At 44.4% G+C, this 26,888-nt stretch overlaps 1 protein-coding gene across 1 annotated transcript in view; it reads right to left on the bottom strand.

Moving 5' to 3' along the window:
• The window catches only part of LOC138514504 (uncharacterized), a 222,183-nt gene extending 196,240 nt beyond the window's left edge, over positions 1-25,943 (bottom strand). Inside the window, exon 1 of the mRNA XM_069629978.1 lies at positions 25,856-25,943. Coding sequence (XP_069486079.1) covers positions 25,856-25,943 — 88 coding nt within the window. The remainder of the gene's footprint in view (positions 1-25,855) is intronic.
• Positions 25,944-26,888: the final 945 nt, after the last annotated feature.

Raw genomic sequence — 26,888 nt, forward strand, 5'->3', positions numbered from 1 at the left:
TGGTCGGGGAGCCGCAAGAGTCAAAGATCAGAAAGAAGATTTCCCATTGTGCAAGAAATTCACACCAGCAGGATCCTCACTCGTCAGGTGCTAATGCTTCCTCCCTAGACCAAGGGATGGTTGACACTGAGTCAGACTGTAAGCAGAAAGCGTTAAAGTCACCCCCAACAATAATTTGGGGGTCAGGATTGAGACTTAACGCCTTTTCTAATAGCTTTGAAAGATGAGTTAGCATTGCGTCCAGCTGCTGTGAAGCCGGATTACAGTTAATTGTCATCATGAGAGAGACATCAAAAGCCTTGTCATCAAGTGAAATAGGATACCTAAAATTTCTGGTAGGCATGCTACTATTTGTGAGCGTACTAGAAGGTGGCTATTTATAAAAATTGCTAAACCGCTATACGGTCTACCCCTTCAAGCATCTGCCGTGAATGCAAACATTTTTTTTAATTTGGAGCACCTTCTGGCTCATAGTTTCCTGGCAGAATATAATATCCCTGTTTTAGCTGGATCAGTGGAATTGCTCCAGGTGAATTGATTAGAGAATGCACATGGACTCCAAGAGGTGATTTTCAACAATGGTTAGCTACCGGGATGGAGAAAGTTCTTTACCAGTATTTAGCCTGTCAGCCAACGAAGCCATCCACGACCAATCCTTACTGATTTTTGACAATGCTGCCAGCTGGGTGATTAGTGCTAGATCTGGTAAACCTGCAATAACAGAGTTCTCGTCACTTGGAATGGACTTCGATGCAGTTGGTTCATAAGCTTCTTTGAAGGCAATGGCCTCCTCTGTAGAACTAAGTATATGAGGAGTTAGACCAATCATTTGAAGGTCATTGCGATGATCCAATATTCATTTGGTTATGGTTTTTCTTTGAAATTCGCAAACCATGCGATAGTTATATTTGACTGGGCGCAAAATCCATTCAATATCATGAGAAAACAATGTTCTAAGTGCATGTTAATATTGCATAACAAGAGATGGAAAAACAACATCATCTTCTGGAGGAGATATATAGATGACATCTTCGTCATCTGGAGGCGCAGCAGAAATGACCAGGACGAATTTCTGATCTACATAAATTTAATTCATGAACGCATTATAATCACCATGGACAGAAATGACAACAAACATTTTTCATAAGAAGACAGATGTTAATAACTCCTTGCATTACCACAGTCATCACCCGTAGCATCTTAAACACAATTTACCCTATAGCCAATTTCTTCAGTTGAAAAGAATCATATCATCATAAGACATATTGGAAGAAGAAAATGATAAGTTGACTGAAAAATATTTGGAGTGAGGCTACCCCAGAGTGATTATAGAGCAAGCCAGATCAAAGACCCAGTGTGCAGGAGGGACTCCAGCCTGTCCATAGGACTGGGGTTTTCCCAAATGGCACTTTAAGATAGAATAACAGAACCTGTGAGATGGATGGGGATGCAGATTAGTACTCAAGCATCAAATCAATAATGACAACTCAATGGTTTGGCAAAGGGAGTCCGTTTAATGACAAGTACAAAAAACAGGGAGTTATGAATATCAGCAGTTGCTCAATCTTCCTTCTCGCTTCGACTCCAATGAATTTCACAAGAATCACATCCTTTATACTAAAAACTCCTCATCACTGACGTGAAACGCTAAAAATGTTGTAATTCGTGGTTTTGAGTTTAGCTTTCTGTCCACCAAATGCCTTCAGCTGCTTATCTCGACACCTTTGAACAGGATACTCCGCTCTTGGCGTCATAAATTGTATTAGCCTCTGTCAGCTAAGATGACCTTGGTTTCTTTGCACGGGTCTCATGGATTTGAGTTCTGTTTCTGTCTTTGGCTTTCGATTCCCGTGTTTGAGGGCTTTCTCTCCTAGGGCCTCTGGTAACTTGCGGTTGGTTTCGCCCTTTCGCAAAGTCGACATATACTTTATATAAAGTGCTCCTTTTGAGGTAGATATGTATATGTGGTGCTTGCCGCATCTAATTTCCTACTAAGCATTGCAAGCCGCACGATTTTCTCCGCTTTCTTGCGTTTCCAAGCACATGTACACGTGTAAACTGGTTGCCCATCTTCATCGCTCTTATGGTATAAGCTTCTTATACTTGACATCGTCCTTTTACTTCAACTCAGGATGTCGCTTATCCATGGTGTTTCGTCTATTTTTGTCATTCACAGGTAGCCGTTTTCTTTATCTGCGAGTCAGTTCGAGTTCTTGTGATGTCGCCATTCATCCTCTTTTAGGACTTTTGTGGCTTCTCATTACGTTTTGACAATTGTCATCTGTCTCACTTGTCGATACGGTTTTCTCAATGGGTACCTTACTGTCCAAGGTTTCTTAAGTGTAGGTACTTCAATAGGTACCATCCGTCTGAGAGCTACCGGGCAGAGTCCCACTGTGGCTCTCTGCTGGAAATGCCTCTTTGGGGTCCATATTTATATTACTCCCTTCAAGCTTCCTGCGGTTCTCACGTGTTCATCTTTGTTCCTTGTCATAAGTTGACATTGTCCATTTGGGCTGCAATAAATCCATTTCCCCACATAATTTCTGTGTCTCCTTGGATACCGAAACTTTGTTCCTTCTGGTGCACAAATGCTAGCTTTCACAAAGTCTCTTATTTCTTCATCAGTCAGGTCTTTGGGTTTCCATTCTGACTCGACATCAATCATGATCTTCATCCCTATGGTTTTTTCACAGTTTTTGGCATTGAGAGATTATTATCTTGATAACGCAAAATCCAAGCAATATCATCACTAGCAAGGCTCCTAGGAATTTGAATGCGTCTGCCATCCATTGTGGAACCCATGAAAACAGTGATCCAAACCAACTGTCATCGTCTACTTCGTCGGTTTCGTCAATCATTTGATTCTGTAGTTTCGTCAGAATACCTATGGCTTCTGTTAGAGTTCCATTTTCTTCATCATGAGAAGGCATAAATGTGCAACATGATTCTCCAATTTTTGCACAAACTCCTCCATCCATGGCTGTGATCATGTCAAGGACTTATCGGTTCTGGAGAGTCAGTAGTCGAATCGCCCTTAATTCTTCCTTGATCGCGTAGAATCCCTTTGTGGCTGTATTGATTGTCTGCAGTAACTCCCATCTGGTTGTCTGTAACCATTTAGTATTTGCTCCAACTTGGATTCTCTGCATGAAGATTGTTGTGAACACTGATGAGGTCTGCCTGTACAGACTATGTTCATACGGAATCGCATGAAAAGCTTGTATTGATTTGGCAGAGAAATAATTTTCTCTTTTCATTCTGCTTCTTACTTCTACAGATCTCTTCTTCCTCAGGTGAGCATCTGCTTTCGGAAAACTGTCAAACATGGACATTTACTAATGTGCATATACCGCACCAGTTTTTCGGCAGTCTGAGATATGCTTTGGATCCACATGCCCAATAATGATCCATGGTCACTGCAGTAACGTGTACCATTCCTGGAGCCTCAACAATTTGTCCACAGTTCTGATTTTCTCCCATTTTTCTTGTACCATTGTTTCTGATGCACAGTTTCGGATTCTCCAATGGCACTATCTGTAGGGGTCCTCCTTCTTCTTCGACACATGTCAATAGTTTTGCAAGTTTTGGCCATAGTGGCTTGCATATCTTCTGTGCATTTTCAATTGCTTCTTTGCAGGCTCCGGTGACCATCCATGCTCTGCAGATCACTACTCCTTTCTCCCATCTGTCTGGTGAAAGCACTGTTCCCCATATTTGCATTTGGCCTCTGTTCTTCCATTCTCTTGCTTCTTCTGGAGTTCTTCCTTGGACGTTCATCTTTTGATTTGCTTCTCTTCTGATCTCTACCCCTTTAACTCCAGGCTTCTCGTACCTGATCACAATGTGCTTTGTCTTTCCATTGTTTCTTGTCTTTATGTCCTGGACATAATCGTCTTCGTTTTGATCAGTTGCTTCAGTTGCCCATTTCAGTGAGGCATCATTTCCCATGAACTGGCCTCTTGTCTTCCACATTGCTACGTGTGATAGACAGTGTGCTGTCTGGATGTCAATTTCTACGGTTACAAAGATCTTTGATTTCCCCATTCTTTAAGGTAGGAGAACGCAAACAAAGCATTCCCCCTCTGAGCTCCGTCTTCCAACTTCTTTCATGTGTTGGTACCATATGTTGTTTCCCAAATGTGTTGTGCTGTCCAGGTAATCATTTAGTTCACTGTCATCTCCTTGTATGCTTTTGTTGATTCTCAAGGTTTTCATGTAGTTTGCTATCATCACATCCTTAATAACATCCATGTAGCTTCTTCTCACTGTGGGATTCTCAGGCACTTCCATCCATGGTTCAGGCCTCTTCATCTGTACCAATGAGGTAGGCGAAACTCTTGCAATTCTTTCCCTCATCTCCTGTCTTTCCCTGGCTCTGGTTATGAATGGCCAAATTGGTTCTGCCACTATCTCTGCACATCATAATTTTGCAGGACTTGTGCTTGTTCTCTTCATTGGATCAGGTGTGCTTGTCAGTGCTGTCTCTGTTGGTTCATTCTTCAGCTCTCTTTGTCTTTTTAAAAGTTCAGTTTTTCCCCTTTATCTTTTCTCTTCACTTGTGGGGTAGCTTCTCACAGTTGGTTGCCCTAACTTCTCCCCTTCTTTGGCCTGTGGTTCTGTAGTTATTGAAATTAGATCTGGTGTATGGGTTCTCATCGTTTGCATGCGTGTGGTTGTCAGTAACCTGTTTTCATTCACATTTTGCAGACCCTGTCTCAAGCTTGTTAATGTGATCATCACTGCAACTGTGTGTGTGTCATTGCTACTCACATCCATCTCAAGTTCACGTACTCCATTGTCAGACATTCTAGGGACTGGAATCACTACATAGGGTCAGGGTGCCTTTGTGGGCGGCTTCATGTGTGCATCGTTAGGTGGGTGTACTGGACTCTGAACACCAATAAAAAATACAGTTCTAATCATCAGTGACAATAACAACAATGATGACTATAATGCATAAGTACATGATACCCTTATGGGTTAGACTGCAACATTTACTTCCGGAAAAACAAGGGCGTCTCTCCTCCTGGGGGAGAACATAGTTGCTATTTTGATTTCTCATCTCAAACATTTTAAGGAAAAATGCTAACGCTTTCATACAATCTTAGAAAATATTATTTCTGGATTCTGCTGGTTCCTCGTGCGGGTTTCATGTACGGAAACAATTGTCCCTCTTGCCTGGACACTGGATTGTCTGTTATCTCTGGGTACAGTTCTCTTTTTCTACGTATGAGGAAATGTCAAAATCAGGTAATGCGGTCAGCACGTCTCTTTTACTGTGCATGTTCAAAGTACACAAGTTCCCAGTTGATGCCTCTTATTTGGTTCATTCCAGACGATATGTCGTGTCTTTGTCAGTGTAACAAGAGTGAAGTCTCTTGGCAATGCTTTCTCGATCTGTCCCTCGGCGATACCATGCAGGATCATGCTTAGCTGGGTACATTTTGCTGGGTCTCTGATGAACGTGAGGACGTGAACACCGGCAGGTCTCCCTACAAGTTCTGGAAATTCCTCAATTAGGCAAAAGAAGACATTGTTCGCCAATCTGCTATCTTCTGGTGACAGGGACATTTGTTTTTTCCTTGCTGAATTCTGGAACAGTTCGGTACTCACTGTGAGTGGCTTCTATGATCCAGGTTGGCGTGGTGAGTGAGCTGGATTATGATGCCATTCAAAATTGTGCGCCGGTGTTCTGTATTTGCCAGATCTCGAAGAAATGTTAATACATCAGTGTGTTTTCCGACAAAGTTTGGGTGCTCTTCAATTCGATGAAAAAATATCACGTTGATGAGTGTATTCGCTTCTTCTTCAGCTTGGGACATTAGTTTTTTCCTCTCTGTATTCGGGAAGTAGGAAGAACTGCTCGGCGATCACGGTGAGCAGCCTTCTTATTGTCTTGGTATTTTCAGGATCTTGCAGAAATTCGGGGATGCTAGTGAGCCTTCCCACTAGTGATGGGTGTGACTTCAAGACTAGGTCAAAGTAGTTCAAAACATCTTTAGTGATGTCGCGACTGTGGGATGCCATTTGTGAGTCCAAACAATGTTCCTGTCTTGAACAAGTCTGGATACTGTATTTTCTTCCAACTCGTGTGTCTGCGATTGAAATGTGACATATTCTTTTCTTATCAAGGCTTCAGTGTGCCTCAGTCTAAAGTTCAAAGTCAATAACCTACATTGTGGCTTACATATGCACTTCTCTCCTTCACCCTGCAACTAGGCTGCACAGAGTGTCCATATTTTTTATTGCCTTATCCTCTTCTCTTTTTGCTCAGAGGAATGTCCATTTTTAAGCCACAAATTTGCACAAAAGTTCTTTGTCTTTGCTTTGCTGCTGGTCATGCGTCCTTCTTCCTCGTCATGGATCTCGTTTGCACGTGCTGTGGTTCTTCCCCGTTGTCTGTAGTCTCTTCACGTGGGGTGCAGGCAGGGGGATTTCTCCGACGTATGGCTTGATATCATCTAGGAAGATCCAAGCTCTTCTTCCTTGTAGCTTGACTGCAGATGGAGTAACGTCTTCAACTGTGAACGTTCTGTTGAACCTTGGCTCATCCCACTTTTTACTTGTGTGATTCCTCACCAGGACAGTGTCTCCAGGGAAGATTGAAGGAACACATAGACTCTGAGCTGTGTCTGCAGTAGCATCTCCTTCTGTGCTCTGTGCTGCCCTGCACCCTTTTCGTTGTCACTGCAGATGGCCTGCAATTACAGTAAGACAAGATGTCATGCAGTTCAAGTAATTTTGCATTTCAGACCCTAAGATTTCACTTGTCGGCTGGGCATCACACCTAGCTCTGCCTCGGGGTGTCAGGGGAGTGCGCATACTTCTTCCTGTTGCTATTTTGTGCGGAGTAAGGTGATGGTCAGAACCAGGTTGGTTTCTGCGTGCATACTGTGCCAGTGGAAGGCAGTGCAGCCATCCTTTCTTTAGAGTAAGCTTTTACTGGGCTATCCTTTCCTTTTACAAGCTGTTGAGCTTCTCACAGAGTCCATCAGTTTGCGGGTGATGAGAACTTGTGCTTTATACCAAGCAACAAGCTAATCTATTCAAAAACTTTGTTTACAAAGTGAGTCCCATTATCTGATTTCATTACTTCACATACCCCCTACCTGGGAAATACCTCTCTCACTAGAAATGTGGCTGCACAGGTAGAGTCTGGGTGTGAACATGGACCTGCTTCTATCCATCTAGAGAATGGACACACCACAACAATTAAATACCTGTACCCGTTACATACTTGAATCATTTCGACGTAATCGACATGCAAGTGCTGAAAAGGTCAATTGGGCCTTGGGATGACTTCTCTAATTACTTTTAGTGTGTTCCCAGCCGTGAACTGCTGGCAGATCATACAGTTCATCATAAAAAATGCAACGTGCTCTGCTAGGTTTGATATAAACCAGTCTTCAGCAAGCGTTGCCGCAAGATTCTCTTTTCTCATGTGTGCTGGATATTGTGACTGCTCCAGTGCTAATTTTAACAGGGTTATAGGCATTACTGATTTACCAGTGCTGTCTTGTCTCCACAAGCTTTCGGAGGGGTTTAAAGAACACCCTCGCCGCTTCCAGAGATTCTTCTCTTCCTGTGGTGCCTCCCCTTGGAGTTCCATTAATTGGGTTTGCCCCATGTTATTATAGCTCTCAGGTTCATTTCGTGCAACAATCATCTTCTCGTTTATATCAGTTATTTCTACGTCCATTATGGGTTCACACTTGGACGCCAGACGCTTGGCCTCTGTGTCTGCTGCTTGATTTCCTCTCCCTTTGTGTGGGTGGCGCATTTCACGACCGCTATGCCCACTGGGAGCTGTAGTGCCTTGATGAGCCTGTCCAATAAGGCTGCGTGCTGCACTGGCGTGCCGTCCGCTCGGAGGTAGCCCCTCCTCTTCCAGCACGCTAGGCCTGCTTGCACTGTTGATGTCACATAGGCGGAGCCACTGTATACCATCACTTCCTGGTCTGCGTGATTCTCAATCGTGAGTATCAACGTCAATAATTCTGCAAATTCTCCATTTGCTGTGTGCTACGTCACAGCAGCGCCTGTATATCTTTACCCATCATTTTGATCGATACTCGAGGAAACGTCAATGAAGACTCCTCCTGCCAATGCATTTTCTTTCACTCTGGGAATCTCATTATAACATTTTTCATAGTTTGCTCAGTCATGTATTGGCTCTCCTTCAGTGCCTGGCTCTGCTATAAACATAGCTGGGTTCACTATCTTGAATCGAACGATCTTAGTCAATGAGTTCGATATGATCACTTCATAAGCAGAAGCTCTCTGAGATGTCAACGTGCCCTTTGGCTTCTCTAGAATGGCAAATAGCACGTGCTCGACGTACAACGTCATTGAGCATCCCATCGCAATGGTTGTCGCTTTGTCTATGGTGAACGCTGTGGCAGCTAAACCTTGTTCGCACGGGAAGTGGCCTCTCATCACTGGGTCCAAATTTCCAATGTAAAATGCCATGGACTTGCACCCCAATCTGGTTCTCTGTGTGAGTACTGCCGTCATGACGCTGCCATTCGTGTGTGAGAACAGGTAGAATTCCTCTGCATAGTTGGGAATCCCTAAAACTGGTGCCTTGCAAATGCCTTTCTTGAGTTCAGTAAACCCGTCCTCCATGGTCTAGGACCATATGATTTTTTCTTTCGTCACCTGTGCCTTCCTTAGGGCCTGTAACAAGGGCTTGGTATATGAGCTGTAGTCAAAGACCCAAGCTCTGACATAATTGCAAAGACATAGAAAGCTCTGCATCTGTTTTATCGTGTGTGGCTTGGTTGTGTTGAGAATGGCTTCAGCCCTTTCTGGGGTAACTCTTTTCCCCTCGTGTGAGATCAGCTGGCCTATATTCAACACTTCTTGCTGACAATATTGTAACTTTTCTTTGTCCACTTTATATCCTTTCTCAGCCAGTATAGTCAATAGCTGAATAGAATCGTGTCTGCACTTTTCCTCTGTGGTGCTGCAAATTAAGATGTCATCGACATATTGCAAGACAACACTTTCTAATGCGTTATTGCTAAAGTCCTTCTGTTGAACTCTATTGAAAATTGGGGGAGACTCACAGTACCCCTGGGGTAACCTCGTCCTTTTCAGACGCATTTGTCTGAAGGTTAATGATGTCAGATCTTGTGAGTCTCGATTTAATGGGATTGAGAAAAACACATTTCTCAAGTCATGAAATATTTTGCCTCAACGGGTATATTACATAGGATTGTGGCTGGGTTCAGGACTAAAGGGAACTCGGCTCCTACAATATCATTTATCGGGTGTAGATCTTGAATTAGCCTCGAAGACCATCTCTTTGATTTCTTGACAGGATAAACTGCAGTATTGCATGACGACTCTGACATCCCTAAGATGCCCTGTTCCATCATAGCCGAAAATTGTCTTGAAAATTCCCTCATCTGCCTCCCTAGACATGGGATACTGTCGTACCTTTGGTAAAACAGCTCAGGCTTCAGTTTAATTTTGACTTTGCCTACTCCTTTCAATAAGCCTACGTCATAGGGGCCTGTGATCCACATTGAGACAGGCACCTGGGCCATATTGACAAAATATTCAGTACGGTTCTGTGCCAACATCATTCTCTGGGACACTTCTCTTTTGATCGTCTTCGCCCAAAAAGTGAGATTCACTTCAACTGTTATTTCCTCAGCGTCTGTTCGTTCGTCAAACAGATCATCATCCGTGACGTCAATCAGCCTGTACCCTTCTTCAATGGCGATCACTGTGAACCATTGTCGGCCTTCATCAGCACAACCATCGATCAAAGGCATTTTCCCTCGCACTATGGCTGCTTGCATCATCAAGGGAAATACTTGTGCCTTCTCCTCATGCATAGGCATTCTTGGCCTAAATAGAAACTCATCTGGGGTCCTCATGGTTTTGTCTGCAAGGCCTGGTAGCTATGCCATCAGCACCCGTACTCTGTATGCAAATATTTCTGGCACCAATGGGATAGCTCTCATGGCTGTGTGTCCTGCGTATACTCTAATCATCTTGCATATGTTCAACTAGTGCATTCCTGGAGTCGAGCATACTATGCCCTTCTCTGTGAACGAGATTGTTGTGTTTAACTTTGTCATTAAGCCTTGTCCCTATATATTTACTGGGGTTTGCCTTGAATATACCAGTGGCACATTCATATCACATTTTCCTATAGAGACTGGAAGTGTGTCTATAAAAGGAACACAGCTTGTTGCCTTGAGTGTTTATAGCATCACCGGACAAGGAAAACTTGCCTTCACGTATGCACGAGCGTGTCGCACCCGTGTCAACTAAGAAGTAATATTCTTTACCCCCTATAACGACATCCATCCTTGGTTCCTGGTGAGGGTCTGGTGTCACTGATAGGATAGAACACATCAGGTTTCCCAGTGAGCTGTCCTAGTCCATGTACAATTTTTGTCCCATTTTGCGTGAATGGTCTTCCCGCATCACCAGAGTTAACTCGTATCCCATCGTTCACAGCCTGACCTATACTTGTTGTTTGCGACATTTGCATCAGTGACTGTTGGGACAATTTATCAAATTTTGAGATTGCGAGCTTTGCTGTGCTCCTGGCATTTGTGGTTGCACCGTGTGATTTTGCACAACTCCATTTCCTCCCTGTTGTAATAACAGAGGTGGATTCACCATACCTGCTCTGGTTCCTTGGTGTTTTGCACCATGCCTTGACTTCTGCATGTGCGTGCTAGGTGCCCTGTCATCCCACACACCCAACATATTGGCGGTGGTCTGATCATTTGCCCATTTGACATATCCTGACTTCCATGTTGCATGTTTTGGAAACCTCCCTGATTACTCTACCATCCTCTTCCTCGAAAGCCTCTCCCTCTGGGGTAAAACCCATTATTGACCTGATTACCCTGTGTTGATTATTGGCCTGCTTCATGTTTGATCCGTCTGTGTTAGTTATCATTGCCCCTTCAGTGGCATATTTTGGCAATTTCTTCTGCACTAATTTCTCCTCTTCACCTTTTCGTGTAGCCTCTTTTTTCCGATTCTTCTCTTGTAGCAGCCTGCAATAGTAAGCTATGGTCAACTGTATTTCAGACCACGGTTTGGCTTCAATTCCTACTAATTTCTTGAGCTGCTTCTGTACCTGATCTGGCAGCCCTTGGCATAATATATGGTAGAACACGGGTATAGATTTCCCCCAAGATTCCCACGTTTCAAGTACCCACGCATCTTGGAAATTCTGAATGTAAAGCAAAGGGTCTTCTGACGCCTTCATTTTCCGTGACATTATAGCTCCCATGTCAGAAGTATCCGGATAGAGCGATCGTAATGCTTTCCATACTGCGGCTCTGCAATTGTTAAACGGTGCTCCGTCATGGCGGTATTAACTGTAGTCACACCAGAAGTAACCTGCGCGTATCCACACATCATCAGTTCTATCACCAAGTATGTTGATTAAAAGACCCTTGATATCCCATATAGCTAACATGTTCCCTCTCGTAATTTTTTCTAACTCATGTGTCCATTTTCCGGGTCCCGAAGTCAGCATTGGAAGCTTGTTTTTCATGTTTTCCTGATCCATGTGTGGCCATGGAATATACTGTGGTCTCGCTCCTCCTTTCTCGAGCAACGGAAATTGGAATGCAAAGTCTTCTCCCTCTTCTCTCATTGTTTTTCTATCTACTGCAGGAGTGATATTCCCGCATCGCTGCTTACCTGGTAATGTTCTCAGTCAGCTCACATAGGGTGGTGGAGACACCCCCCTCTGACCGTACAATATTTCTTCACGTTGGCCTGACTGTGTGGCTGATTACAATGCCCTCAGTGCAGACACACTAGAATCCGACCATCTTATTCCTTTCCCCTTGAGAAGCGTCTTTTGCTTCTTCTCTCGTCTTCCTTTTCCTCATATTCCTCTCTTTCTGCGTCTGACATTATCTTCTCACATCCTCCTTGTTCTTACTGATTTCCAACCTATCTAGGGATAGCTCTCTATTCTTACTATTTAGGGAGACATCCTCAGCATCATAAAGCTGAGTGCTCTCCAGGCGCTCGTCCTCCCCTTCCCCTTGGGGTACTTGTTCTAGCCCCATCTCGTCGTATATTCCATCGATCGTCTCTCCAATGCTTCTGGTGTCGAAGTCATCCTCAATATTTGCCCTATACATGCCTGGTACTGAATCGTACTCAGGAAAGAATTCTTCGATTTCTTCCCACTCTACTACTGGATCAGGTTTTTTAACATCTTTCCAGATATTGAAGATCGTGTGCCCTCTGTCTCCGCTTACGTTCTATGTCGTCATTGAATTCTCTGCACCTCCTCGCTTCCTTTCTGACCTTATCTTCTTCCTCTGTCTTTGAATTTTTACCTTCATTTGCCCTTCGTATTTCCTCATCCCTTCGTCTCTTTATTCTTATCTCCCATATCTTTTTCTCATCTTCTATTCGCCTTTGTTCCTGTCTGTCTTGATCATTAGATGCTCTCTGTTTATGATCTTGTTGTCTTTCTTGCTCTTCGCGATATAATTGCTCTTATCTCTGCCTCTCTTTTTTCCCAATTTTTTTCGTCTCTCAATCCTTTTTCCTGTTCCTTCTCCGTTCTCCGTACATCGTCTAACTTCTCTTTTCGATTAGCGTCATCAATGCTTTTACCATTGAGTTTCAATAGAATCTGACCTCCGATCCATTTGTTCTGTGCGAATGCTATCTCATCAGATCTATCTTCATTTCCTTTCCATCTCTTGCCTTCTCTCTCTGTATCGGGATATGTACTTGCTTGTGCCTGGTCCTTCCTCTCATTTTTGCGTCTCTCCTTGTCCCTTGGGACCTTGGAGGCGATATCTCTACCTCTGTCTTTGTCTGGGCTTTCTTCACTACTTTGCGGAGGTGAGTCATATGCTGGGTTGCTGTACCCGTGGCTGCTTCAAGCTCTCTTAGCGGGTATAATCCTTCATCCTTACTGACATCAATTTTTGTTTCAGATGGGGCAGGTGGCGCAGAAGGCGGCTCACCCCCCTCTGTACATACGTTAAGTTTCCAATCTAACGGTGGCTCCTCCTCCTTATCCTCTTGGTACATCTTCCAAAGTTCTAAACTAGCTAGGCGTTTATCTAACTTTTTACCTTTGTATGTGGCGTGCAAATATGTGGTCATGTCCTGTAGGACCGCTTTAGACAGCGATCCACCCTGGGGCCATGGCATAAACGTTTTGTTTGCGGTTCCTTTAACGGATCTACGCTTTGTCACGGCCGGAATGTTCGCATGAGAAAGGTGCAAAACACCAAAAGTTTGCACCTTTCTCATGCGAAGACATGTACATACCCACACCCACACCCCCACCCACACCCACAACACACCCATGACAAGCCCCCACTCACTCCCTCAACACACCTCCACCCACACCCCAACACACCCCCACCCACATCCCCAACATAAACAAACCCCACTTACCTTTTTCTTCATGCTGAGTCCCTGCGGCGCCAGTTCCCTTTCACTTCCGTGATCAGAAACCGGCGCTGCAGGGTCCTTTTCTTTTTTTTTTCTTTTACGGGAGCTGCAGGGGTTTCCCCGCAGCCCCTGCTCACTATACTATAGAGTATAGTGAGCGGGGTGTTGCTTTTTTTTCATGGGTGTGCTGCAGGGTTGCCCCCCACAACACCCCGCTCACTATACCACACAGTATAGTGAGCGGAGTGTTGCGGGGGACACCCCCGCAGCCCCTGTTTTTTTTTTTTCGCGGGTGTGCTGCAGTATAGTGAGCAGGGTGTTGCGGGGGCCACCCCCACAGGCCCTGCAATCTTTTTTTTTTTTTTACTTACCTGCAATGCTACCAACAAAGGTTCGAACTTTTGGTGTTCAAACCTTTGGTGGTAGCATTTTTAGAAATGTTTGTTCATGCGACCATTTAGATACAGTCTTTTTGTACAATACCCCTTTACCCCATTCTGCACTGTACTTTTTCAGTTTGCGTGCATGTTTTGACAACTGTTTGCACAGGTGTACTAATGGAGTCATATCCTCCATGCTTAAATCTGTTCCCCTTTCCTTCATATAACACTTTGTATGCCCTTCTGTTTCTTTAAACAACTCCAACAATATGAGCATGCACCAATCGTTGCAAGCTCCAATCCTGTTTTTTCCACAAAAATTATACTTCCTTTTTCAACCAACAAATATCAATTCGTTTTCTACAATATCTCAGTTACTTAATTGCATAATTGTTTATGCTTGTTCCTTAAAGGAAACATTGTATCCTATGACGTCACAATACAGAACACATAAGACAAACGTTAACAGACTAGACAAACTCCAGCTGGCTACACAGATCTTCTGCCCCTAGATTTTACCCCGACATAGGGTGTAAACCCATCCCCTTCACAGGCGTCTTTAACCGCTGTGGTCTCCTATTTATTCCCGTTTTATTCAGGACTATGGATGCAGGCTTCTTCTAGCCGCTATATTAAGCGTAGGAATTTGGGCGCATCCTTTCTCTTCTCGGTGCCCTCCCCGGTATTCCCTTCTTTTCTCAGGTATCCTCCTGGTATACCTCTCTTCTTGGGTGTCCTCCCCGGTATTCTTATCCACTACTTGGTCACGCCTTGAGTCTCTTTTTCCTTCCCCACATATATATGTACATTCTACTCTACTTCTAACTATATTTTTGTTTTCTTTTCTTCCTCCCCCGCCGTTACCTTCCCTTACTTGTTCTAAGGCATACAATTTTGCCAAAGTATCCAGTCTTTTTCACTCACCGTTCACATATTTCCTCTCTGGGTGCTCGGGATCACCGCCTTCATCACCGCCTCTCCTGCCGTTTGCCTGCTCAGCTGCTCGTAGAAGTGGGAAGGGGTTTGTAGGGGAAAGTACAGGTTCATTCAGGCCTTCACCTGCAGGTTTTGCTCTTTATTCTAACCACTGTTGTACGGGGAGCTTCAAGGTCTACTTAGCCGGATTGCAAAGGACTTGTGATATTGCCGAAGACCTAGAGTTACTTTATGTCGACGGTCAATGGGTGTCTTATCTAATCGATAATCGAGAACCACCAATCTCTGCTACCAAATTTGCAGTAGGGATCCCAGCCGGCCCATAGGACTGGGGTTTTCCCAAATGGCACTTTAAGATGGAGTAGCAGCACCCGTGAGATGGATAGGGAGGCAGATTAGTACTCAAGCATCAAATCAATAATGACAACTCAATGGTTTGGCAAAGGGAGTCTGTTTAATGACGAGTACAAAAAACGGGGAGTTATGAATATCAGCAGTTGCTCGATCTTCCTTCTCGCTTCAACTCCGATGAATTTCACAAGAATCCTTTATACTAAAAACTTGTCATTGTTGACGTGAAACGCTAAAAATGTTGCATGCAATTCTATTGGTTATAGGAAGGCTACTTTACTATAGGTACTATATCTGTATATGATAGTGGAGGAAAAGGATTGGAAAACTAGTGTCAGGTGGGGCATCTAGGCCCTTCCTTCAGAATTACTACTGTGGATGTCACTAAAAGTATGACGTCTCATTGGTTCTACATACTATAGGATCCTAGATTACTTGGTACATTGTGATTGGGTTGATATCACGTCATCTTGTACTTTTCAACTTTGCTTAGCAGCATGCAGAATGGTTGGCCAGGTGCAGGGTGCCCGTCAGCTCCCCTAGCCTCCCACCAACCAATGCCACCATCCATCACTGACCCACTGGCCATGCGTCAATTAGTTTCTAATTTGTAGGCCTCGATGCTGCCTCAGTGTCTGGGAGAACTCGGATATCTATGCATGGCTCTAGGCTGCACGTAGGTGTGAAAGCCCCAACTCTTCTTGCTTGGCAGGTCACGTTTTTTAGACACTGTGAAATCGTCTCAGTCTCCATGTAATTTGTGTATTTGATTTTAGCTTTCTGTCCACCAAAGGCCTTCTGCTGCTTATCTCGACTCCTTTGAACAGGATAATCGGCTCTTGGTGTCATAAATTTGTATTAGCCTGTGTCAGCTAAGATGACCTTGGTTTCTTTGCACGGGTCTCATGCATCTGAGTTTCGTTTCGGTCTTTGGCTTTTGATTCCTGTGTTTGAGGGCCTTCTCTCCTGAGGCCTCTGGTAACTTGCGGTTGGTTCTGCCCTTTTGCAAAGTGGACATATACGTCATATAAAGTGCTCCTTTTGAGGTAGATATGTACATGTGGCGCTTGCCGCATCTAATTTCCTGCTAAGCATAGCAAGAAGCATGATTTCCTCAGCTTTCTTGCGTTTCCAAACATATGTACACGTGTAAACTGGTTGCATATCTTCATCGCTCTTATGGCATAAGCTTCTTATACTTGACATCGTCCTTTTACTTCAACTCAGGATGTCACTTATCCATGGTGTTTCGTCTCTTTTCGTCATTCAAGGTCGTCGTTTTCTTTATCTGTGAGTCAGTCCGAGTTCTTGTGACGTCGCCATTCTTCCTCTTTTAGGACTTTCATGGCTTCTTCAGGCATTAAGTTTTGACAATCGTCATTCTGTCTCACTTGTTGATACGGTTTTCTCAATGGGTACCTTACTGTCCAAGGTTTCTTAAGTGTAGGTACTTCGATAGGTACTGTCCGTCTGATAGGTACCGGGCAGAGTCCCACTGCTGCTCTCCGCTGGTTTATTTGCTCATCATACGTCACATATGTTGGCGTGACCGTTCCTGGAACTTCAAAATGGTCGGTTGGAGGGCAGGCCATATTTGAGGCCTCCTCTACACCACAATTTAGAAAGGATGCAACTTTTAGCCCCCAGAACACAATCAAAGGAGATTCCATTCTTATATGACTTAAGAAACTCTGGACAGAGCCACCAAGTGACCCGACTCATCAAGAAGAATTGGCGTCTCATACAACTAGACCACAATTAAAAAAACTATTCCCTAAGCCCCCAATCATTGCTTACAAAAGGGGACGCAATTTGAAAGACCAATTAGTTAAAGCAGAAAGACCACCAAAAGAAAAACAACTAACATTGAGTATTAAGAAAACAGGTACATACCCATATTTAAACTGTTAGAATTGCAACAATGTCATTAGAGGTGGATATGTCAGACACCCAAAGAAGGGAACAAGATCAAACTAAAAGACTTCACAGTTTACTCAACATAAAAGGCCCATACTAAGAAAACCTAACCTTGCTCTCCTTCTCAAAATGACAAATGTGTTAAGGGAATTCAAAAGAAAAATAGTGTCTCAAAAGAAATGTCAGAATGGCTTTAAATGACTCCCTTCTCCACGTTCAGCACCACGGCGTCTCGAACGTTTCATAAAAGGTATAGGTGGATGGCACAGTTTTCTCAGTCTTGCACACTTTGGCTTACTGGTACAATTTAACAGTTCAGGCTTGGGCTTCAAGCTTCTGGTAGTTTAATCACTTCCTTAGGCTTCGTCCACCTTGTCATAAATATACAGTTCCACTTTTGACATTTATTGTACAGGCTTCCCTCTGATGGGCTCGAGCTCATCTTTCACCTTTCACTTTATCACACCGTTCTGCACAGGCTTCCCTCTGCCGGGCGCAAGCCTGTCTTTCACCTTTCACTTTATCACACAGTTCTGCACAGGTTTCCCTCTGCGGGGCTCAAGCCTGTATTTCTCTTTATGGGGGTTCCCTTCCCCATGTTTTGTCTTCAGTGTTTTTCGACTGTCGAAGACTTTCAAAACTTCAAGGATTTTACATAGGCCTCTGCATGACCACTTCAATCTCTCTTTCAATAATTCTACAATCCACAATCTTCCTCTTCTTACAACACCAATGCTTCTTCTCTTCGGTTTACCTTATTGGCCTTTTCCAAAATTCATATGTAGCACCGATACTTCTTGGTATCTGTAGTTTCTTATTTTCTTCAGTGTGCCTTCTTGGCCTCTTTCAAATTTTACATACTTTACCCTCTTGGCATATTCAAAGTTCACATACTTTGATTTTCACTCAATCAACTTTCTTTCAGGATCACGATTACTTTCTTGCCTTTGGTTCCCAATCAACGCAGAACATTTCACAGAGACTTTCGAATGTGTGATTCCACCTTGCAGGACCACTCTGTTACTTTGTATCCATTCCTCTTACAATTCAAAAATTGTCCTTTCCATTACGCGTTTTATCAGCATATCTGCAAACTTCAACTTTTGAGTTACAGTTACTTTCTTTCCAGTATGCGTTTGATCAGCGTACGCACAACCTTCAACTTTTCAGTTACAATTACTTTTGCTTTTAACACAAACCGACTTTTGTTGCATTCAATAACTTACTGGTTGTGGTAATCAGCTTTTTATCATCAATGCTCATCATGCAGTGGTCAAGGCTGTTTCCAGCACCTCCTCTGCTCCTCCCCAACTCTGCCGTTCACCCAGGATGGTCGCGGGCTGATTTCTAGTACCTTGAAGATTTCTTTCTTCCGCACAGTCGGTTTCAGCCTTGGAACCCTCACAACTTCCAGAAAGTGTAGGATTCTAGCCTGGCTCGCTCTCGATCTTCATAACTGCAGACCAGCCTTCCATCGCCTGGTTCGCATCAGCCCCGAAAGAGCTGTTCCTTCTTGTACCAGCCTCACTCACAGTGTGCCTGTGCATGCCACCTTTTATTTATCTGGACAGAAGTGTTAACAAGTGGCAGGTGTATATTGTTTGGATTACTTGCCTGACGCTACCTGGCCTCATTACAGGGACAGAGCCAGTGCAAGTCAGTGAACATAATCTGCCTGACCTTATTCCTCATCTTCCTGGTCTCAGCAGTGTTGTCAATGTAATGTGGGGAGGAAATATGGGAGCTGTAGTTTCCCATAAAATGAGTAGGGGTAGGGGTTAGATGGGTTGTGTAAATAGGGGGATACCATGTCTAGCCATCAGATGTTTCTCCCCCACTCCCCGAGGACTCCCTACCCAGGTGATCCTCCCACGATTGTCCACCCCCAGGGTCGGGATCCAAAAGCGATGGCCTTTCCCTGCCCATCTGAGTGCAGGATCCCCGGGGACTAGGTTGTGAAACATCCCCTGGTTTTTCACACTTGGTTAGTGGTAGCGCCCCATCGTAGCTCCTCTGCTTTGGCTACCTGTGGTATTCATCCTTGCCAGTGTTGTGTATTGTGATGTGCTCGGATTTGATAGTTTGTTCTTTTTGCCTGGTCATAGTTTTCCTCCATTCTAGTTCAAGTTTCTTTTTTTATTATTGTACTGAGTTGGGGTGTGATCCATCTTACCACGGCTTCCTTTTGTGAAGGGATGAAGGGATTCCCCGGGGAGATGCTGTCTATTGTTTCAGTGATCCATTTCTGGATTAGGTCTGCTTTTTTGTCTAGGTTGGTTCCATCCAGGCTTGCGATTGATGGTTTCGAGAATTGCAGTTGTTCCAATAAGTTTTGGGGCTGTTTGGGTGTTTTAGCTGGTAGTTGGATCATGAATGGTATGATGATGTGATCGCTCCATAGTATTTCTATTGGTGGTGCAGTAGAGATCAGGTTTTTGTTGGCGAAGACTGCGTCGAGAGTGTGTACTGCTTAGTGGGTCGCTCCTTTAACCACCTGGTGTGGTTTCATTGTCTTGAATTGCTTGATTCGTGATTTTTGAGAGTTTGCGTTCTCATAGGATTATCAGGTGTCCGTGTTTGATATCTACATTTGTGATGGCTCCTATGAAGGTGTCTACGAAGGTTGCATTGTAGGTCAGCTGTCTATAGATGAGTATGAATGTGAGGATTGTTTTTGAGTTAGTTGTCAGGTAAGGGTGAGGGTTTTGCAGCTCCTGATGTTCAACAGGTTATTTGTTTTTATTTTCAGGTGTTCTTTGTAGGCTATTGCAAGTCATCCTCCTTTTTTTTTCCTTTTTCTGTTTACCTGTGTTCATTTGAAGTTGGCGAATAGACAGCTGTGTAATGTGACTTTGTAGTTGTCTTCTAACGAGGTTTCTGTGATGAATAAAATGTCTATTCCGACGCTGTAGAGTAAATTGTGTATCTCATTAGCATGTTTGGACATTGATCTTGCGTTGAGTAAATTGCTGTGTATTTTTTTTATCAGTGCTTTGTTTTGTTCTATTTCGTCTTATGGTGGTCTAGTTTGCGGGTTTCCTTGTTCCTCTCAGAATGTGAGGTGGGCTTAGTAGGGTCTTTTTTCATCATTGAGTAGATCTGCTAGGTTCCGTATTGAGTTACTGACACTGTTTTCCCTCTTGTTCTTTCTGGATGTTTCTGGTCTATTCCTGTGTGGTCCTGGTATCTTGCTAGAGCATCTAGCATCGTTGGTGGTTGGGAATTGTTCTGGTTGGTGGTTCATTGCGAGGTATGGTGCTAGATATAAAGATTTTTCACTTCTCTTGGAGTTTGCTCTATTTTCTGTCATGCTCATGGGTGTGTAGTCTGTTGTCATGTCTACACTTATTGGCGAGGTGCCATAGTGTAGTTTCATTTATTTTATTCTTTCCCCTAGTTTTCTCTCGCATCGTCCGGTTCGATGTTGTGTCACTGTGGTCTTTTGAAATCTACTAGTTTAATGAGTTTGCATGATTGTGTTTCGGTCGCAGGGGTCCTTGCCTGCCTGCAACACTTGCCTGATTTTCATTTGGGTTGTGGTGTTCCTTCGGGTTCTTTGTGGTTTTTGGTGGCCTGTGGTTATGGATGAGGCGGCATGATAGGGGGGGCTTACAGTCTGACAGCTAGAAGATTTGGGAAGGTTGGGGAGCTTTTAGAGGCCAAGGGGACGATGCTTCCTGGGTGCGAGCCATTGGTGTCCTTATCCTTTGGGTAAAATATCCCTTGATTCTGGGTATTGTGGGGGTGAAGGGTGAGGTTGTGGTTATTGAACCAGTGGTTGTAGATCCTCGCGATTCAATTGTTTACTGCTATTTCCTTTGTGCTTCCGGTTTGGTTTTTGGTATTTATCTTGGGGTTCTTTTGGTTGTGATTGTTGAACTAGGGGTACTAAACCCTTGCAGTTTAGTCATTTGCAGGTATTTCCTTTCTATCTCCAAAGTTGTGTATTTTTTTCTTCTTTTTGGTGTTTATCTTCTGGCTGCTTTCGTTGATGTTGTAGAAAGAGGCGGGTTGTGCATCTAGCTAGCCGTTGAGTTGGTAAAGGCCTGGCGGTTTGCGTGCAATGGGGGAGGGTGTTGGGATGGGGCACTGCCAATGGTGCAGTGACAACCTAGATTTGGGGCGTTGTGCTAAGTGGGAGAGCTGAGTTATGCAAAACCAGCGGCTGTTGTAGGTGTCTGGGTTGAATACACAACGGTGATTACTCAAAAGACACCTATACCTTAGATACCAGGGGTTGTGGGATGCCCAAGTTGGGTCATAGCAGCAGTACTTAGCTTGGGGATGCCTGGTAAGAGGGTGGGGGCCTAGGATTGTGGAGAAAACCATAAAAGCGTTGATACCTACCTTTGGGATACATAGCAGGTGAGAGAGAGTCCCTGATTGAGGATGCAGCAGAGAAGGTGGTAATACTTAGATTTGGGATGCCTGGCAAGGGGGTAAAAAGCTCGGTAGAGGACATAGCAGCAATGCCAAGTATAGCTAACAAACACAGTTGGCCTAGATGCCAGATATGGCTGACTGTAGTGAATCTAGTAACACCTAGATTTGGAACACCTGGGTAGAGGGGGAAGTGCCTAGAATGGGTGTGCAATGGCAATGCAGTAACCCTATGATCTGGGGTACCAGGACTTAAAATGTGGCAGAACAGTAGATGTGGTAACACCTAGATTTGGGATGTACGTATAGAGGGAAAATGGCCTGAAATGGGATACAACAGTAAATGCAGGATCACTTAGGTTTGGGACATCTGGATGGAGGGAGGGTGGTCTAAATGGGGACAGAACAGTGAATGTACAATATTAAATGCCGTAACACCTAGATTTGTGATGCCTGGATAGAGGGAGGGTGGTATAGAATGGGGGCACACAGTAAATGCAGTAACGCCTAGATTTGGGACACCTGGATAGAGGGACATGGTCTAAAATAGGGGCACAACAGTAAATGCAGTAACACCTAGATTTGGGACACTTGGCTAGAGAGGGAATGGCAGTAAATGCAGTAACATTTCAAACGTATGGTTTACCAAAGCCATCATGATAAATGTGAGATATGGCTAACTAACACAATCAGGCTAAATGTGAGACAAGATTACTATACGAAGTGTGGGTTTTACGCATCAGACTATATGGTAAAAGAGGATTATATAAGAGATAAGATTGGGTTGGTCTGTTTAGTTGGGAGCAGTAATGGCTGCACCCCCTGCCCGAATCTCACTTACCTTGTCAGTAGCTGCTGGTTGACGTCTGCAGGCCTCACAGGCTAACACGGGCAAACACTGTCTGGAGCTGCTTCTGCTGGAGCTGCGCTTTGCCTCAGGTCCCTTTGCTGAGAGGTCTGCAACAGGCAGTGGGCTGCCCTGGAACAGGTGTCAAAATTGGGCAGATGGCCAATCTGGAGAGGAGGGAAGGCTGAGAGGCGGGCGGGCCAGAGAACAATAAGGAAGGGGAATCAGGGGGCTGTGGGCGGGCTGCAAGCGGTCAATTTACAGTGGGGAAAAACTATTTAAACAGTCACAATGGAGCAGGGAAAGGGGCCAAAAGGGACAAACACTCACCTATTACTTCCTATGTGAAAATGCACTCATAGGTTATTCAAATGAGGCTATGCCTCCGAACGAAGGTACTGCAAGGCAGAGGGCCAATCGAGGAGGAGGGAGGGCTGGGAGGTGGGCAATCCGGAGCACAATAAGGAAGGGGAATCAGGGGTCTGAGGATAGGGCATGGGGTCAAGGGGTCAATTTACAGTGGGGAAAACCAATTTAAACAGGCACAATGAAGAAGGGTAAAGGGGCCAAAAGGGACAAACACTAACCTACGGCTTCCAATGTGAAAATTCACTCGTAGGTGATTCAAATGAGGCTATGAGGAGAGCCTGTCTGCAACAGAAGACTGCTAGTGCCCAAGGAACTCTGCAGTATTCCCCTGGACGGGCAAGACCAGGGCACTGCATAATTTTCTTCATGGGGCCTGGTGAAAATTCTGATCTATGTGATTATTGCGAAAATAAAATGCTGAAGACAAAAATGTTGATTTTTCTTTTCTTTTTTGACAGTTCAATGTAATTATATGCAGGGGGAGACAAGCTGCAGCCTCCCACCATACTCCCCATACATTATTTATTAACCTAACCCACCCCTCACATATAATGACCTCAAAATGCGCAGCCAAAAATGTTGTCTTCAGCATTTTGTGCCATACATTAATGAGGTGATAACAAAATGTCCACAGTGTGCTAAAGCCCATAGGCAATGCCTTTGGCAGATCTGTGCGCAAAATCCTGCATTTCCAGATTGAAGCTACTTCAAGCAGATTGAGCTGAAATCAAACTACAATTGACCTGCTGATGCTTTCCTAATTCCTCATCATCTGTGCTTCAAACTAAGCTCGCCGCCTTGAGCCACCCTGAGGATCCAGTCGACCCATGAAGTGGACACTGCAGAGCTCCTCGAGCCAGTTGTGGGCAACAATATACTCACTGATGATCAAATCCAGTAGTAACACTCGCCATCTTCGAGCCGGGACTTGCAACAGTAAAAAAGTGTGTAGACAGTCGCAATACTGTTGAGCTACGACAAAAGACTAAGGCAGTGTTGAATTAACCAGATGCCCCACAAAGGGTTCCTTCTAGGCTCTACCTCCCTGCCCTTTATACCATGGGCCCTAGGGACAGTTGCTCCACATTAACAAAGGCATTGCTAAATCACCATCATGCATGTACTGCTTTTCTGAATTTCAGCTATTTTTTCTGCCCTCCTCTTATACATACCCGGAGTTGCCAGTCCATATCTAAATTTGCATTAATTTGTGTGTTTCGTTCACTGGAGCGGGTATTTTAGTGTTTTGGCCAACTGTTTGTGTTTTTATTAAAGTAACTATATTTTATCAAAATACCCCGTGTGGGCACTCCTTTTATTTTGGCCCCGCTGCACTATCGTTGTTTGAATGCTTCTGTACTTGTTCACACATCCCTGAAGAGTACAGCCTGCACTCAGCCCATGATATTTTAGGAGGAGAACGAGGAATACAATGAATATGGACGCCTGTTTCTCCTTCATGACCAGATCACGTCTATGCTATTAGTAATACAGTGTGGAGTATAGTGCTTCGAAGCCATTGCTCCTCCGAGTACTATTGCTGGGCAATAGTCGTCGCATCACAATGCCATTCCGTGCATCTTGTCCTCTGCCATGCAAACCGGGGAGGAACCACAGAGGTAATTTGCATGGTTGCCATCCATGGTTGCCATGGTATTTTCTGTGTTGAGAGCAAACACGGGTTGTGCACTATGCATGGGCGATTATTGGGTAAATGGCTACCATAGGTACATGACATGGGCCCTCATTACGACCCTGGCGGAAAGGGGTTTACGCCGGCGTAAAGCATGGCGTACCTTTCCGCCTGACTACGAGTTCCCGTAGCGCCATGGTGATTTTTACGCCTGCTTTTTGCAGGCGGAAAAATCCATGGCGCTACGGGACTTGTTGTTAATTACGCCACCGTAATTTACGGTGGCGTAATTAACGCCTTCCCCACTCCCATTATACCCTATGGGGCAAAAATGGGAATGGGGAAGGGTAAATGGGGATTAGGGACTTACCGCCCCTCCAAGGTCGGAATGGGGCGGTAAGTCCGCCAACCACCATGGCGGAGTTGGCAGCTTAGCGCCATGGACCATGGTGCAAATTGCACCATGGGTCTCCGCCAGGGTCGTAATGAGGGCCATGGTCTGTAATAGTCCTAAATCCCAACTACAGTTTTGCCAATTGCCTTTATTGATTGAACCGTTAATTGCTGCCAACAGCCCCCCTCCCCTGTCAATGAACTCCCCCCCCCCCCTCCGTGGCAGCAATTAACTATTAACTATCAACTAGTTTGGAGCATTTTAAAGGAAACATTGCCATATTTGTGAATTGCAAAGTGTTCACTTTGATGAAGTATTCTGGATCTGCATACTCCCCCTCCACCCTTAGCAAAGACGCGATGGGAGTATTGTTTTCTTGTTCTGTATGTCTTATTTCTCTTCGACGATGCCTTCTCCTATCGGACACGTCGCTCATTTCCCACATGTTTCATTCGCCTCACAGGCATTTTAAGGCATGCATCACATAAGTGGTTAAACCGATTGTGACTTGGAGTAATGGTCGTTCAATACCTGAGCAAGGGAGATAGCCACTGTACTGTTCTAGAGCACATTGCACACTTTACAACTTAAATAATGTAATGCCCTTCCTGGGGGAAAGCTAAATGCACCCAAGTGTCCAAAGCAAACACCAGGACTGATCTAATCTATCTGCCTGAAGAACTATGGTCTGGTCGATAAGCAAGCAAAGGGTCAGTGTAACATATGTTCCCAAATCTTCTTAGGGGACACAAAGTAGTGTTTCTTTATGCATATAATCTGTTTTTCAGTGCATGCCATATTTGTGTTTGTGATATTCCACAGTGGGCACCAAATCATATCTCTCACGCCGACTTGCTGCAAAACATGCCACCATTTTGTCTCCTGCCTTTGTCAGACATTAACATGTCATTGCAATCCATAAGCTGAATAATGATGGTCACCAATAATGACCGCTGTAAAATATCGCTATGATATCTAAGAAAAATGACCTTATGGACCATGCTATTTGTAATACAATCAATCATAAAGATGCCGTTTAAGAAACATCAAGAAAGCACCATTAATTCTCAATGATTTCTCATTAAACACGTGCTTCTCAATATGCTATAATGTGGTCGGTGACCTGATGATGCTACTGTAAGATTTAAGGGCTATCTATATGCAAGCTGGTTTTCCCAAAGGGCACCTTTAACTAATATAACAAAAAGCATATCCAAAACAACTGTACTTACCTACTTTTGAGATTGGAGCTTGATTCGGAGTTACCACCGGGCCTAAAAGAAGAACAGATACTGAGATACTGGTAGTCACAGAAGGCATTCTGATTAAATGATGCGGTCTCCTTATGTCTCCATAGACAAATATGATTGTATGTAACACTGTGTGACAAAGTCCCCCGTCTTACACTTGGACATCTAGTGCAGCCAGTGACCTGAGCTAGTTAATGGGGAACTGTGGGGTAAGGTGGGGGGAGGGGCATGGAGCAGGTCCTCATGAACACTCTCACTTATTTCCCATCACTGGGGAAGGGGGGCATTCACATGTCTGCCAGAGATATTACATCCATGTAATGGCATTTCCAAAAAAACAGTGACTTTGCATGGGCAAATGCACAACCTCCAAAAGGTTGTTTTTTTAGAAGTTATAATAATAACTCACATGCATTTGCAACACTCATGACAAATCCGGCTGGGGTCACAGATTTGCTGTGGCAGTGAAATCGTACACTTGCACGGACTGAACCAAAGAAGGAATTCCAGATGGTGAACCAGCTTTTTAAAGCTACGTTCCAGCCTCTGCCCGGAACACCTGCTGGGGCATATACTACACCTGGAACAGGGTTGCAATGCTGCACTAGCCAATCACTCACAAGCAGTAATGAGGGTAGACACGTTCAAGACCTTACAAAATGTCTGACCCAGGGGAGGAGTATAAAAGCAACTACCATGAAAGTGGAAGAGCAGGTATTTCGAAAACTATGGTATGGCAGGAGTTTGGAGCAACTTGGCGGTCCAGGAAGGAGTTTGGAGAGAGATAGGAAAGAGTGAAGGAGGTTTTAGATGAGATGGTGAGAAGAGTCCTCAGGAGGTGGTTGATGGACGTCAACAGGAGGGGTATGTAGAATTCATCAGAACCATCTGAAGGTCCTATCTCATAAATATAGCTCCCTGGGCCTTACAACACCCAGGACCATGCCTGTGCCTGCATCTATCCAGGAAATCTGGAAGCCATCTTGAAAACTCTGATAGAATTCCAGAGGGTCAT

The sequence above is a fragment of the Ambystoma mexicanum genome, chromosome 12 (genome assembly GCF_040938575.1).
Source record: "Ambystoma mexicanum isolate Mex_15411 chromosome 12, UKY_AmexF1_1, whole genome shotgun sequence".
Classification (NCBI taxonomy): Eukaryota; Metazoa; Chordata; class Amphibia; order Caudata; family Ambystomatidae; genus Ambystoma; species Ambystoma mexicanum.